General features: G+C 41.1%; 1 protein-coding gene across 2 annotated transcripts in view; it reads right to left on the bottom strand.

The window, feature by feature from the left end:
- Window positions 1-17,295, bottom strand: part of KIF26A (kinesin family member 26A) — a 100,334-nt gene that overhangs the window by 33,449 nt on the left and 49,590 nt on the right. The window contains exon 4 of one of the 2 annotated variants that reach the window (XM_066998418.1): window positions 15,459-15,625. In XM_066998418.1, coding sequence (XP_066854519.1) covers window positions 15,459-15,625 — 167 coding nt within the window. Of the gene's footprint in view, window positions 1-7,404; window positions 7,712-15,458; window positions 15,626-17,295 lie in introns of those variants that run through there. The other variant, XM_066998419.1, reaches the window with a different exon arrangement.

Genomic DNA, 17,295 nt, shown 5'->3' with positions numbered 1-17,295 from the left:
TGTTTCTCATCACAGACATCGTGCACTAGCAGTACCAAACAGCTTCTTGGGTTTGTTTGTTTCCTAAAACAGGAAAGTTAAGGAGCCAGTGGCAAGAACAGAGCAACTGGTGCAAAACAAGATATAACTATCAAACTCTAGACTGTGAATATGAACATAAGTAGCTGTCATCTCCAGTTCCTATAAAAATCACAGTCAGTTCTTTAACTGTTACAAAAGCCAGCTGGGCAGCAGCCTTTATATGCTGTGCTTGGGCTCCTGGACTGGTCCAGGCGAACAGAACCACAGAAGGGCTCATCAATCCTTATGCGCTTCTTGCAGCACCAGCAATATACTTGGTGGTATCCCAGCCAAGTACTCATTAGGCCAAAATACAGGCCAGGCTGGTTTGGACATGGGCCCAACCAAATGAAACAAAATCCAACTGCATAAAACTCCTTACTTCAGTAAAAATCATGAGAATACGTACTTAAAGGGAGCCACTGCGGGGACGCTCCAGAGTGCTGGGTTTCCTACAGTCCTTATCCAACAACCCATTATTGAATTTACACCTGAGTTACCAATCCTTTTTTTCTCCAGCATTCCTTTCCTCAGGTGGAATTTGTCCCATGACCACAGGCAAGGCCAAGCTCTCGTAAACTGGGCCCTTTTTGTCTAGCACCAGAAGGGCACAGTCTGGGATCGTACCAGACCACTTTCTGTAGATGCTGTGCCTATTCACATCTCTTCCTCAAATTTAGTCTCCCACACAAGGCCTTTAAATCCACCTCTCTCTCCATGGTAGACTGCCTGAACTCCTGCAATATCATTTTTTCTTCCTCGCATGGAAAATTATGACCACTAGAGAACAGGATGCAAAACTTCAGTGTTACAGTAATTTGTTTTTCACAAATACACATTTTCCACCTACCTTAGGTTTTGCCCATTCAACCTCCTAGCTCACTTCCATGAAGCATTCTTGAAAAGAAAACTAAGCCTTTCTCTCTTATGCCCCCTTCCAATTAAAGCTTCAGAGACACCCATGTATATTATTTTTACTTCTAGCTGTGAGATCTACTATCTACATTTTGCTTAACTCTTTCCATCTCTAATGGAAGATGTCTTTAAAGATGCTCCAGAGAGTTCTCTTCTCATAGCTAGGTGTCATGGTAGAAAATAAAACTAATATATGGCACATGTAGGAGCACTCAAATATCAAATGACAAGTGACAATCTGTAACCTGTTCTTTAGCCCAACACAATTTACAGATTACTAGATTTTCTGCCATGCATGGATGAGACCAGTGAGGAAAAGCATGGCCAGATCAATTACATAATGTTCAGCATCTAGGGAATAAGACTGTGCAACAACAGTAGCTACAAAGCCTGCCCATTAAAAAGAAAAAAAATGAATTTTTTATTTTAAATTCTGTTTGTGTAGTTAATGCGACATTTCAGATACTCTGTTGTACAGCAAGCTGCTTCTAGCTTACATTCACTGTTCACGTTCTGCGCATTATAGCTGTGAAAGTAAACAGCACCATTTAAATCCCTAAAGAACAGTGTTCCTTCTGGGCATAATTTCTCCATGAAAAAGAAAACTAGAATTTAAACTTTTACAACGACGCAAACTTACAGAATCCCACAAAGTGTTAAGCAAACATTTATTAAGCTACATAAGGAAGAGTGATGCAAAATATAGTCTGAGACACATACTAGAAATGAGTCAACTGAGACAGATGCAGAGGATTTAATTGACAAGGTGGGCTTGCAGACAAACTGACACAAGTCAGAAATAGAACTGGGAGTCCTGCTTCCAATTAAGCTCCACTGACAAAATAATAAAAGAAAACTTCTGCACATTCATTTCAGCATGAGCCATTACATATTAACATAGCTTTAGCATTATTAGCCAGCCTTATCTTTCAGAGATCGCTGTCATTATTCATATTGTGAGAATGCTTAGGGGTTCGCCAAGCAGGTCAAGGCCAAAGAAATGTACAGTCCAAGCCTTAAATATCCTGAACTTGAGTTTACTCGAGGGCACACTCAGGAGTTTTGGCTTGACCTTGACAGATATCTCAGGACCAAACCTTAGCCTGATTCTGAACCCTCCACAAAGTTTGCAAAATTCTGGGTGCAGGTTTGCACTGGGCATCAGTCTGTGCCCTACAGCAGGACTCTTCTGAACGTTCCCAGCTCCCAGCCCAACACAGCCATCACCCCTCCATCACATAACCAAGCCTTTCCCACTGCAAGCCATCTCCAAAAGAAGCAGTGGGAAAGTCAGTCTGTCATTGTATCTGCAGTTCCACTTATTGTTTCCTTAATTACTCATCAATACAGACAACAAATGGACGGATGTCCTACAATACACCCTGCAGCATTCTGTCCCAAGTCTTCCGCAACTCACAGAATAAACTTGGTTGGCATTATTACTTTTATTATTGTTATTACTTTTGATTTGTGGTTCTAAAATTAGAAAGATAGCACAATGAAACAGTACAGTTGCTGCCCAAAACTCCATGCAAACTTAAAAATAAGCAAGGTATCAGTTTTCAGTTACAGCAGGCAGTTTGGATAATAAAATCTAGTTCAGAATGAGCCATTTTTAAACAGAAAGCTGGGAATGTCTAAATCTGTCATGAAGGTCTGGAAAAAAAATAAAAGACACCATCTCTATTTCTGCAATAAATTTTGTCCAAGGCATCACTTATAAAATATGAATTAAGTTTTTAGATTATGGCCTGTTCTTCCCCCTAGAACAAGCTTAATAGGTTTCTGTGATGCATGCATAGCTTCAGCAGCATGTTCTGACTTTCCCAGTTCAGTATCATTACACAAGTACAGCACCAAACCTTTGTTTGCTTAGCTGTCCCAGCAACACTGTCCAGAAGCACTAACAGGAAAAACAACTGATGTTCCTAATTTTGGTGGTTCCCTTCTTCAATAAATAATTTGTTTGTCTGGATCACGATGCACAGCCTCAAACAATGGCATTTTTATAATGGTTGACGGTAATAAAGTTTCAATAGAAAAACGTCATTCTAAAACATTCCAAAGTATCAAAACACATCTAATATTGTGAGGATATTACCAAGCCACCCTTATGAAAGAAAGCATCTCCACTGTGAGATTAAGCTCATGCTTTGCCTCTTGCACATGGCATGATCTTGCAATTCAGGCTTGAATTTCAGCCTCTCACTTTGAGTGACCTCTTAATTTTCTCTTACTATCTCTTATTAAAATCAGCAAGGCAGGAAAAAAATATATCAGCTATGTTAACATACTAGCAACATCATCTTCTACACATTATCCAAGGTCCATCATAGGATGAACTTCACCTAACATATTCCCTTTATATATTTCTCCAATTTTTTATTACAAACTTCAAGGAAAGCAAGTCCACAGCCTCCCGAGGCAGTCAGTTCCAGTTTTTACCTATTCTTACTGTTAGAAAATTCACATCTCATGTCTCTCATCAATCTGCCTTGCTAGAATTTATGTTCCTTATTTCCCCCTTCACCTCCCCAGCAGACATGCAGAGGAGCTTATTTCCTTCTGCTGCAGCAGCTGTTATCTGTGTGAAGACTTCTGCTGTGCCTCAGCCTTCTCTTTGCCAGACCTCAGGCCTTCTAATGTCTTCTAACAGGTCAAGTTCCCTTGATTTCTGATCACCCTTGTTGCTTTCCCTTTACTCTATTCACATCCTCATCAAGTACAGAATCGAGGCCTAATGGACAGGTGAGCAATAGCTGAAATCCACCTGAATTCAGGCACCACACAGAAAAAACAGACAAAGCCACTTTGAGATGGACTGAAAAAGACCTCTGGAAGATGACAAGTTAAAACAAACCTGCAGAGTACCCCACTGTCAGAAGACCTTTCCCATGCTGTACAGACCCAAGAATTGATGCCTCTTCTAAACTACCCATTACTATTTAAACAGAAGCAACCAACCAAGTCCACTTTCAAAGCATGCAAGTGATTTGCATACAGGAATCCAAGAAGGAATTCTCACAGCTCTTCTCTGTAATTTCATTTCCACATTTGAGAAACACCAAAGAGCAGATCTTGACAAAGAGCTTTCACTGACTTACATTCCAACCATTGTTTCCACTCTCCCAGACCATCAGTTTCTGAGGTCACTGCTACAAAATTGTCATGAGTGGCGTCAGCTCCGTATTCTCCTCAGCATGCAGATTTAAGACACTTCTGGCCAAGGAACATTTCTTCAGCAGCTGGAACCAAAGATCAGGAACTGACGTACATACACAGCAGAGTAACAGCTAGCCACCGCAGCCTGCCACATACCATTTCCAGCTCTGCTCACTAATGATGTTAAACAAAGCAAGAGCAGATGAACATATTGCTGTACTTCTATGCTCGCTGTTTACAATTGTACCATATGACGAACTGCTGAAAACCTGTGTAGGTTAATCTTTATGTAAGCAAGGCTGTCAACACCTAATATAGAAATATGTCAGCTCCTGGGTCGCATACAGCATAGATAGCTATGTATTGAAAAGCTACCTGAATGCCAGCAATGTTGTCTCACTCTGTCTAATGAACTAACTGAGCTAAAGCAGGCAGAACCACATCAATCACACACCTTAGGCAAAAAAAAAAAAAAAGTTGGACTTATTTGCAAGCAAGACCCAGACTCCTGAAACAGGTTGAGGAAAGCAAAATTTTACTCTCATTTGTATTCTCTCAAGAAAAAGTAATAAAGCCATTTTTTAAACTGAAAAGTAATGAAACAGAAACAATGTTGCTAACTAGCCATTCATTATTAAAGTAATTACTTAAATAGATCATTTAACATTTTTCTGTGCAATACCAGCTCCCAATATATAGAAAGAAGCCAGTATCAAAATGACTTATCATCAGGCAATAAATTATTTTTGTTACAAAGGATATTACACTCCATGCTATTCATCAAAAACAATCTGGTATGGAAAGCAAAAGCATTCTGTTCATTCAGGCTGCTCCAGGGAAGAAGTAGGCACATCTGTGATTGGAAGGGATCAGAGAGAAAAGGCAGCACAGGGCTAACCCAGGGTTCGTCTGAAGCACGAGGTTCAGGCAAAATCACACAGGAAAGAGGGGGAGTGAACTTAGGTCCACATAATGCAGGATATTCTCATTCCCAGTCACATATCAGGGTCTGAACATAAGGTAGCATCCGTGACTGTAAAGCCTCCATTAAAATAAAAGCTCTGGGGATGGTTATGCTTTTAGGTTACCTGCCTTTACCCCAACACACCATCCCCACAGACATACCTTTCTCATCACCTCCATCTCCACCTGTTGCACATCTCAGCAAACATCTAGAAAATCCACAGACAGTACATCCCTCCTTCAGCCAGGTTTTTTTTAAGATACTTAGCCAAAGGCTTGACACCTATAGTGCTAGGCAAATAACTTCTCAGGGGGGCATTTACTTATTCCTAGTGTTGGAGTTAAATGGGCACTGACAGCACTAAATGATGCAGTGGAAACCACCGAAGTCGTATGCCCACGCAATGAGTAATTTTAAACAGAGGAGGGACACACGGGCTTCTTAAAGCCCAGCGTGCCTGTGATTTATTTAACTGACTTCAGTTCTGAAGCAGTGCTTCTCAGAGGTATAACAGGCTGAAACAGCAGCACCATTTAAAACAGCACTTATCAGGAAAATGTAAGATGCGTGTTCTCCCACCACTGCCGATGGAGAGATTTGATTTGTGACCCAAGGATTCAAATTTCAGGAGAAACAAGCAACTCCTTGAGACCTGCTGGAGATGTATTACCAAATAACGTTCTGAAGCTTGCCTTGGACTCCAACTAGCTTCACTAATAACATTTAGATTAGATTCATTTTATGCCAATTAACTTCCACTGAGTCATTTCTTTCCAGTAAAAACTCCACAAGGCACTGCTTCTCAGAAAGTGAGCTCCACAAGTAAGTGAGGACACAAAAAGCCCAACAAAGCTGAAAGCAACCCCAATGGCGATGGGCAGAGAAGCACTAACCGATGCTGAGTGAGGTACTGGCTAAGCGCTTTGAAGTGTCCTGCCAAAAAAAAAAAAAAAAAAAAAAAAAAACACCTTCCATCCTCTGACAGGAAGAATTAGGGAAATTTTATAAAGATGAAACTCACTGCTACTGAGAGAGAATATGAAAGTACTTCCTGAGCGATCTTGCAGTCGGTCAAGCTCTGCAGCTGTAGTGCTGGTGCCCTATTTTGCCTTGACCTTTCATGTTTGCTGTGAGTGATAAAGCAGAGTGTCTCATTTTGCCACTAGCGCAAGCAAGCAAAGAGGTCTAGCTCAGAACACAGCCAGTGTTGGCTGAAAATCCACCTGCCCTACAAACCACAACCAACACACAGTAAACCAAGTAGCAGAGACTGCAAGTCAGCCACGAGAGCTAAATACTCCAGTAAGTATCAGCCTGATTTCACTATTTTGACTGCTAAATCTGTCTTGTCTTAATAAAGCATTAAAATAGTTAAGTGTGTTACTGAAAGAGCCTGAAAGTCCCCAATAAAGTTGTGAGACAGGTGCAAACTGTCAAATTACAGCCCCACAGGAAAGTCGCCGTTATCATTTTACCTATGGAATGCCTCATTCCTGCTGCAGCAAAACCACCAGTGCAGCTGCCACGGCTGCCAAGCTGGGGAGCCCCAAATAACAGGGTCGGAACAAGCACTGATGTTCAGGAGTCCAGAAGCTAAAGCAGCAAGCGGAGGGGAAGGGCTGGGATGGGGGAGGTCAGAGAGGTGTTCCTCTCGACAAGCACAAAGGGCACAAAGAAAGGGACAAAGTTGGCTCGGGCAGCTAGATAACATTGAAATCCCACATATTCAGGTAAACCGCAGGTGCATTCAGCTATGGATGAATGAGAAAATACAAAAAGGATCATATGAAAAATATCTAAATGAAAGGAAAAATATTAAGTTCAGGAAAGCAGAAGATCAGAGACAGGACAATAGAAATATCTGCATGACTCCAAACAAGATAATCCATAAATACCTCAGACTTTCCCCTAGTTTAAAACCCCTTCCACTGACCACCATTTATCCACACACACACGCACACACTGTCAATCACTGTCTCTATAAATTCAAACTTGGGCAGCTCTGAAGGCACAAATTCTGACCTACCACATATTTGTGAGCACATCTGTAGTAAATTATTCTGCTTTGCTCTTCCTCCTGGGCATCACAAACATCTCAGAACATAGAACTAATCCAACACTCAACTGCAGCAATAGTGTCATAACAGAGCCACCTAGAGCAGCTCAAAAAGTCATTTCATCTCCTGGTGAGCTGCCTCTGGTGCTCCAGAACCTCCCATATTACCCATCGAGGCACTCAGGGTCTCCTCCCCACTCTAATTAGCCATATTAATTAGCTATATCCCAATCTCCGATCTACTGACCTCTGGGACATTCTTCATGCTTTCAGCAGTGCTCAGCTCAGCAGTACCACGTCCAAAACTCTACCTTTCCTCTCTTCTCAACTGCTTCAACTTCTTTAACTCCTCCCTTTGCTGAACTGCAGCTCTGTCTCATCTCTGTTTGCCTCATCAGTCTCAGTCTTCACGGACGAGCTCTTCATAGCAGGGAACCTGGCTTACCATATGCTGATAAAGCACTATGTAAATGTATGATGCAGTATTAGCAATGATACCAGTAATGATGTCCTGCTCTTAAACATGCTGCTCTGAGAGTCATTTCTGTCTCCGGGAACAAAGCCTACTAAATTCAGGCTTATCTTCTAATTTATGGGCTAAAGAGAAATGGGATATACCTAAAGTACACTGTTTTGTTTGGCCTTAATTATAGGCAGTATTATGCTGCCACAGCAACTAGAAAAGCCTAAGCTGCCTGAAGATGATACAAGATACGGCACAATGCTACACACCCTGCCCCGTCTCCTGTCCCCACATAGCACTGTGCTAGGCACGGGTCATGTCTGCACCCCAGGGACAGCTAGTAAATGCATTCCAGCAGCCGCGGCATGGCACCGACAGGATGAGGCAAGCTGTCTGGTGGCACCCGCTCCGTCTGCATTTGCACACCTGTGTGAGGGCTTTCTTGCTCTCCCCTGCTCCACGCAGCCAGGAAAAAGGGTCTGGGAAGGTGTCTCCCCCTCCAGCAGCACGCAGTGAGCTGGCTGCTCCAGCCCACCAGATTCTGAGGAGAGATTCATGAAGGGGAATTAACACATCTGGCTCCCCCTAAAACACCTGGATGCTTCACTTCATCTGCACATCTGTATCTCCTCCTCCAAGCTACAGGTTGACCAGCCACCCTTCCCAACTGGCTTCCAACTGCCATTAAACGGCAGCAAGAGAAAGCGGGGCACTGTAGGGCATTTAATGAAGAAGGACTGATCCTCCTCCGAGTGGCTGTTGTGCTGCATTAATGCCAGACAGTTGTTATGTCCCTGGAAGAGCTCTGTGGCTCCCATGATACTGCCACGACGCTGCGAAGTGGAGACAAACCATGCACGCACGGTTCTTTGGATATCTCTGCCAGCAAGGCAGTCTTAACTGGAAAGAGCTGGTACCTTGCTTTCCTGGGTGAAAAAATTAATTAAAATTAAAATTAAAATTCAAATTTAATTTTCCCACGCACCTCAACGTATGATTTCTTGGGTGTGGACTACTCTGAACAAGGCAGCTTTAACAACTGACTCTGCATCTTCCCTTGACTCGTCATTTGCCAAAAATTTACTACAGTTACCCGTAACTACTGCAGGCATTTCTGTTTCAGCCTCACAAACTAGCCTGACTACCACAGGTCAGCACTAAAAGGTCTAGCTCAGGACCCAATGAGTCACACATTTTCTTCACCTTCTGGTGAACTACTACTTATTCATAACCTAGTTATCTACTTTAGCTGTCAAAGAGATTTAAATTGTGCCAGCTCTGCACAAAGCCGGGATACCAGCATATCCCAGCAGGGTACAGGGCAAAAGTTTACAGCTATTAGATACAGAAAACTGGTGAACTACATTATGAGCTTAGCAGAACTATAATTCTTGCTTTTAACAGGACAGAGAATGGCAGGCTGAAGTGCTTTAGCTAAAAACATCTTAAACATGGCAACTTAAAAAAAATAAATGTATGTTTCATTTTTTGCTCTTTTTTTTTCCCTGCATTAAATTCTGAAAGTACTGATAGTCATGGAATAATCAGGTTTAACAGGTTAGCAGTAATATATGCCTCAAGTGTTCCTAATACATCATAATCTTCTTTCACAGAATTTGCATCACTGTCAAACCGAACTACTGATTTTCAGTTGATGCTTTTAACATGTTTCTATGGTTACTTTCCAAGGTCGCATCACAGACGCCTGAACAGCAGTTCAGAAAGACAAAAGGCATTTTGCATCCTTCACCATATTAAATAATTTATGAAAGTTAAGGCATCCTCACGGAAAATAAAAAAATCATAAAAGAATGGTTCTGAGGTTATTTTCTCAGCAACAGTTTGAAGCACAGTAAAATCAATACCTCTACAAAAGCCTTCAAGAGGCAGGCTATTTGACTAATGTTCCATATGGTACAAAATGCTAAGGAACGTTCCAAGTTTAGATCTATATGCACAAGCCTACATGAACTGCATGAGTGGATCTTAAAGCAGAACATGTAGACATCTAATTTGCTACTGTCAGCTTCATCTTTTAAATCAGGCAGCAGCTATTGTCTCAGAAAGGATTCTGAATCTGAAAAAAATGCGAAAATAAAACTGAAAAAGTGAAGTAAAAATGGTAATGACAGCCTTTATTATTTCCATCGTTTTTCATTCAAAGCCATGCAGATTTCATCTGTCCCCGAAACGTTACAAATTTTGACTAGTGTAATGAAAGCTTGTGCACAAAATATCTGAATCCTCTGCCTACCGCTACACTAGATCAGAGTTTATTGGAACTAATTGAAGTGTCTGAGGCTTGGAACAAAAACACATTAGTCATTTAGTGGTTGTGCTAATATTGCTATGCCTTTCCTGCAGTTTCATTAGATACAGACTGCTTCAATACCCTAATCATATGCTCAGTCACAGCACAATCAGTACACAGAGTACTGACAAGCTGTCCCACCATGCCTAGAGCTGATAAGGTGTCTGCTCTATGAGTAACCTCAATTATTGACTATATTTTATGGTCAATCTAATGACCAAATGCTTATCAGTGAACCATCAGGTGCCTGTAATAGGATAGTGACCCTTAGTTTATATGTACCATTACTGCTCATTAGTGAATAATTAGATTCTTTAATCCACAACTCACAGGCATTACAATATGATGGAATATCCTGAATCAAGGAAAAGACGACTATGCTTATTTTAACTCTTAAGATGTTCAATTACATTACTCAGAGCTTGTATGTTATGTCTTGTTAAGAAAAGCTGCTTGCAAAAAGTGTATCATGTGTAATGTTTTATGTCATGTCTAAATTGACACAGCTTTCCCAAACACGCAGGAATATGACGAGAGTGGAAAGATAATGGGTGTGATTCACCATTATGATTCTCCAGATTTATTAACTTAACTGGTTTTAATCTAGCAAAGCCCAGCAACACTGCAAATGATATAGAGACCTAGAAACTAGTGAGCGCATACTGAGTGCTATGTTTGGAAGAGTAATTCATCAAACAAAAGGAGGCAGATGTGAGGGAAAACAGCTGCATATACACGGCTCCTTCCCTGCCTCAAAGTCAGTGGTCCCGTGGCAGCAAGTGCAACCCTCTGACCAAACCAGCCTGAAAAGACACAAAAATAATCCACTATCAAAGATGATTAATATTTAAGAAAGGCAATATAATACAGCTTGTCTTCTGCTCAACCTTGCTCAGGGTTTCTTGGCTTTATACATCATTCCTTCTAAATTGCTTTGATTCCTCTCAGCTGCCCCATCACTGCTCAAACCTTCCCTCCAGCTCGCCTTGGGGCACCAAGGCCAGACAGCCACGCTCCCACCAAAGCTCCACAACCCCAGCCAGCAGCACAGGCAGCGCCGCCACGACTGCTACCAGCCACCAACAGGCAAAAATCACCCGACGGCTTCAATTTTTAGGGGGCCTTGATTCTTCTCCCAAGGGAGTGGCATGTTCTTTTTAGGCAATTAACCTCTTCCAAAGTGCATTCCCATTCTCGTCCTCCTCACTGCCCTGCTGCCTGTTCGTGGAAACACCACAGCCTCTCTTCCCCAGGTGTCTGTCTGACAAAAGACCTGACAGCTTATTACAGCTTTCTACCACAATAAGCCAATATTTGCTTAGCTGTGAGCATAAGAGAATTCAGACCACGGAAGAGTCCTACAGCTATCTTGCATATTTTCACTTGGTAATTGCACATTCAGGTCGCTTATACAAAAAGAGAGAGAGAAAGAAGAATAAAAAAAAGGAAACGGCCCTGGAAACAGGTTCAAAGTGTGGAGCCACTACAGCAGCGAGGCATCACTCACTCCATGCCAATGGTCAAAGCAACCTCCATTTTTCTTAAATCTGAGGAATACTAGAGGTTAAGCGTCACCTGCATTGTAAGGGTAAACTGGGAACCTCTTCACACCCATCAATGCCCATGAGCTGTACATTTTGCTCAGGCTTTCTTATTCTGACAGTGACCTACTGAGAAGCTGCATTTTCTTTTAAATCCTCCAGTCCTTCAGTAACATGACCATTGAGCAATGTCTGGCAATTTGCTTGTGTGACAAAGTCAGACGTTAATCAAAGCTTTTCTCCTTCTATGACAGATCAGAGTGAGGGAAAAAGGCTTAAAAACTGATTTAATTTCTTAATACGCTTCTGTCTGCTGTTTCTAATATTTGGCTTTGATTTTGAATACTTAGCACTTCTGTGCTAGACACTCTGCATTTCTAGGTAATGAATAAAATGCTTTTCTTCCCCCCCCCCTTTTTTTTTTTGAAAAGCACAACATAATTAATCTTGAAGAAATTAAATATGACATTCAAATGAGAAAGAGCTCTGGATGAATATGTAAATTTTGGCTTCACATATGCTTAACAAAACCAATGCATTCACAGCAAAGACTATCTTAAAGATATTAATTTTAACTACATGTACCTCTCACAACCAGGTAAAGATTTTGCTGTAGGTTTTTTTTTTTTTTTTTTTTCATGTAAGGACATGAACCCTTCTGTATTGTCTTCTGAGTTTGTGACCCTACATACACAAAGCTATAACTCTCACTGAGGAGCAAAGTGGAGTAAAAAACAAGTAAACCCAAAAAAAAGCTGCACAGACCTCCTCCCTTCCCAGGAACAAGCCAGCCCACAAGCAAGAGTCAAAGGGTGCTATTTCACTGAATAGAGACTCTAGTTTTAATGTGAAAAAGACATTTATCTGCTGCCAGCAAACCATGCCACAGCCCAAAAGCTAATTGTGCTAGGACCTGTACAAACACAGTTAATGCTACTTCATGAAGAAGACTACTGGAAGCCTTTATTCCTGTGAAAAATTCTGGATCTACTGTTACTGCTGCTAAGTAAATCACAGACGCAGCTTCCACAAGAAACCTATGAAGACTCTGTCGTCCAAACTAACTAACCATGCACCCCAATACACTGAGAGTTAATATACATGCATATTTTTGCCTAGCTAGTTTATTTCTATGACAAAACCACCTTTTTCCCAAGGTAGAGTCCCATCTACTTTCCCTTTTTCAAAAGGACTCCTGTGAAGATGGAAGTACTCAGTAGAGTTGTTCAAAAAGAGGGCAGGATTTTAGAAAAAAAGTGTGTACAAAATCATCAGTATATTAACTGCATTTATTCCAGTAGCAAACAAGGAAAAAAAATGTGCCAGGCTCTGCACAACTCAAGTAACAGACTGGCTCTGCTATGAAGTTCACAGTTTAAGTGGCTGAGAGGAGAAGGAAAGGAGGTAAGGAAAGAATTAGAAATTACAATGAATAGGGACTGCAGCATAATGCCAATGCCATTTTATCTCAAGGTGCTTGCTTGGTCTTCTATCTCAAGGTGCTTGCTGAGAGAGAATTAGCTGAATGAGAGATGAAGGACAGAGAAAAGGATGATACTGCAAAGGATTCAAAGGCAGGGATGACCTTCCACCAAGTGCTGTAAGCTGGATGGTGCAAAGGGATGGAAGAGATGGGACTGGAAAGATTAGATCAAATAACCCTGATATCCTACCAGGACTGAAGAAAATCACTGGAACCATTGATATCCTTCTATCACAATTTCTGCTAGCATCTGTCTCTCTTCACCCCTGAAGATTTCCCCCTCTTCCTCTCCTCTTGTCCTGAGAACTACATACCTCAGGATTGAAAGGAAGAGGCAGCACCAAAGCTTTGTTCTGTAGGTCCCCGTGGCAGGAGGCATCAGAAGCAAAGGGGGAGCAGCAGGAGAAGGTTAAGGCCAATGGGGATGGAGACGCCTGGCCAGGACTAGGCAATGGTATCCACCTGAGAACCTGCTCGACATATGTGCAACTGCCGTGGATCAAACTGAATCTCTCTCCCCCTACTTTCATATGATTTTCTGCATTTCAATCTGTGTTTTCAATAACTGAACTTGTTTCTTGAGTGCTTGCTTTTAGGGAACAAAAGATTCTTAGATGGACTCTGGAAGACTGAGAAATTAATGCTGCAACACATTGTGAGTAAAGATCATGAAAATGCTACAAAACTACTTCAGATAACTGATGACTGTTAAAAGAAAGAAACGCACAAGTGCTTTGTGCAAAAAAAAAAAAAAAATCAGCCAGGCCTATTATTTGGTTAAAATTTGAAGGGAATTTTGAACAGAGGAAACACGGGTAGGGAATAAGCAATGCACTAATGGGTTTTAAAATGTTTTAGCTTTAGCAGCTATGTGCTAGCTATAAAACTCCAGCTCACTCAGGGCAAAGACAGATTCATGAGAAGCAATTAGGGCCTAATCCAACATACAGTGATGTCATTTGAAGTCTTGCTGTTGACTTCAAGAATCTTTGAATTAAGTCAATGACAATCATTAGCAAGGATCCATTTCTTTACAACAAAACCAGAAATGCATTTTGCTGACCACTGACAGAATTATCACTGGGAGGAAAACATTTGGGATGTTATTTCAGATTATTATGCACCAATTTCTTTCTTTCAATTCTAAGGGGGTTGTTTTATTTTCTGAATTCTCCAGCTTAGCTAATGTAAAGTTAGCCTTTACATTAGTTTAGAACATACAGATTCACCCTGAAAAAAAAAAGTAATTTAAATCAGACTGTTCACACCCACAATATGAAATACTGTAATAAAAGCTGTGATGCTGTCCACTCTAGGTACGTTAGAGTGGATTCATCTGTCCTTATTTAGGTAACTAAAAAAAAAAGCCACAAATGTCTAACTGAGCTTTTCCCCTTAATTTCCTCTCTACTTCCACTAACTTCATGCAACTATCTCACGTGGATTATCCTCTGTTGTCAACCATTTCTGTGTTGACTTTAAGCCTGCAGGCACAGACTCAAAGCTAGAACTTCCATACGCAATACTTGGGGTAGACCCTTCCCAGTCTCTTGCGTACATAGGCATGGTGGTATGTAGGCGTATAATGGTTCAGACTCATTGTACCACGGTCTTCTCTAACAGGACTTGGGAAGCTGAGCTCTTTTTGAGATCAGATTATAACTTACACTAAACTTCCTTTTCTGTTTTTTGATGTTGCAAAAAGAATTAAAGATTAAGAGAAACAATACAATTTTTACATGATAAAAATGATCGTTAGTGCATAAATTTTACTTTAATGCCATTCACAGACATACGTTTTTCAATATTGTCTAAAAACATGCTCAGTTCTGAATTAAAAAAGGAGTTTGGAATGCAAGTACAAAGCCCTGAATTTTGTTGTTTTAAATACCATCTGCTTGAGAGCACATTGCATTTAATCAACAGTGCTAATTACAACAAACATTTCACAAACAAAACCAACAGCTTATTTTCATTATAAGACCCAAGAACCAAAAAAAAGATTGTTCTAGGCTGCTGCTAAAAAACTAATGTCTTAAATTGTTTTTAACTGTTGTTACCAACTGCGGGGAAAAAAAACTTCCATTTGCACATCCGGCCATGCTACTGAATAAAAATGCAAATAAAAACCTCCTAATTTCGATCAGAGTGGAAAAGCTTCATTACTTCAGCTTCTGCTTCAAGGAAACCTATGCAATAACAGATTGGCTACAGGTAGAAATGTCCATTAAGGACTATACAAAGACCAGCACAGCACATATTATTGGGTTTTGATCAAATGAGGTTCCTGCTCAGGCGTCCAGAGTGAGAAAGGGGATGTCACCATCACATCCCTGCTCCCCTGTGGCAGTGGAAAGCTACAGTCACAACCACAGGACCAACTCCACCTCTCAGCAACCAGCACCAAATGCTCCACCTTCTACCTGCAGCAAAGACTCAAAGCATTTCACAACCATTTGAACACCCATAAGCATTTACAGAAAACAGAAAAATGACAAACTACCTTATGAAGAATGAAGCTGCAGCTGAGGTACCTGCCGAGACTCCGGCTGGAGCCACCAAGCTCTGGGAGGCCACTGAGCCACCTGTTCCCGTGGGGTCCGAGTTGTTCTGCCCTGAGCTGACCTGAACGCTGGGTCCATCCCGGCCACTTTCTGGTGCTGTTTCTGCCTGGAAAAAAAGAGAAAAAAACACATATACAGGTTAATACTCTTGCATGACATGGAGCAATTACATACAGTGCTTCCGGAGAGTGTCTTTGCAAGGGCAAACGTGAAGACCAACAGTGGCTGAGGAGAGACACAAGTGGACAGGTGTACCACAGAAGGTCCTGCAATAGAGTAGGTAAAAACCATGACTGTAACAGACAAGCAGAATAACACAGAGACCTATTGTGATGGGTAATGTGCAGTTAAATAGTTTGACAGGCATGAAGAAATGGAAAACGATAAGCAGAACCCATTGTTTTACAGTGTTATTTGGGAGCTGGCAGAACTGTTTATCTGGTTCAGTTGTAACTGTCAGGAATTATTTCTCAGTGGCACATCATCTACGAGACCTATCTGTGTAAGAGGAACTAACCAAACGGTCACATTTGTAACGTTTCCACATGAATAACTCCAGGAACTAAATAAAAAAATTGATTTTTTAAAACATGTATACAGCCCTGCTTGTCTGCATTATGCATCTTAGCAGCACAAGTACCTGGCATTTTTGTCTCCTGCAAACTGTTCCAGTGGGAAAAGAGGAGTGGCTGGAGATGCATCTTCTCCAGCATAACCTATCTGTGGTATCTGAGACAGAGTCTGGAAGGAGGTGGTTGTTTGGGGATTTTGCCAAAAAATCAGACATTTGTATTGTGACATTGTGTCACGTCGACATCATGATGCCAAGGCCACTACCTCCTTCAGAATCAAGTTCAATTAAGTCCCATCAGTCAAATACTCATTGACAGTGCTGGGAAGGACTCATTTTAGGGAAAACCTGCTCTCTGTCTAGGAGTACTAAAGATTTAATTAAAGAAGACACCACAATAAATATTTGTCAAAAGAGTTAATTGCTTCATGTATGATAATATATGATATTTCTGTCATCTGAAATACTACTTTGACATTTCCAACTAATTAGCTAAAATAAATTACGGAAAAGGAGACAGCCTTGTAATGAAGCACAAACGCAATTAAGTACTTCCTGGGATGCCACCAAATTTTAAATTTTGTGCTGCCATAGATCATGTTTTACAACTACAGATACACAGACTCGGTAACAGCGCCTTCCCAGCTATGCACACCCTCAACTTCCTCATACAATAAAAAAACAGACTTGTTCTCGTGAGAACTGAGGTAACCCCATTATTAGGTATCAAGTATAAGAAAACTCTGCCAACCAAGCAGTGTTTGACTGATGCATGAAAGGCTGTCTGGAGTTTCATTTGGACTCATTCCCATAGGTTCTGAGTGCTGAATTCCCAGTTCCCAGAGAAGTCAAGAAGAAGAAAGTGCACTCAGCTCTTCCAAACGTCTGCTCTTTAAAGATTAATATTATCAGTATTATGGAGTGGCTGACTAATGCTTTACCCTAGACTGCCACACCAAAAAGCACTTTTATAGACCTCACCTAAGAGATCTGAGGCTGAGACACAGAACAATATTCACACAGATTAACTTAATCCTAGTGAAGTTACTTGTGCTAAAAGCCTAACTTGAAGCTTTAAATAACCCTCTAAAAAATCCCTTCACTTTGTCATACAGAAGTCTCAAGAGATCAAATATTTTAACAATGCAGGTAAAAAAGCTGAGACCGAACACCACTAGAGGTCAAGAATGGCACAAAAAAATGGT

Source organism: Anser cygnoides, chromosome 5 (assembly GCF_040182565.1).
Source record: "Anser cygnoides isolate HZ-2024a breed goose chromosome 5, Taihu_goose_T2T_genome, whole genome shotgun sequence".
Taxonomy (NCBI): Eukaryota; Metazoa; Chordata; class Aves; order Anseriformes; family Anatidae; genus Anser; species Anser cygnoides.
The sequence above is the reverse complement of the archived record's forward strand: the minus strand, read 5'-3'. Positions and strand labels throughout refer to the sequence as shown.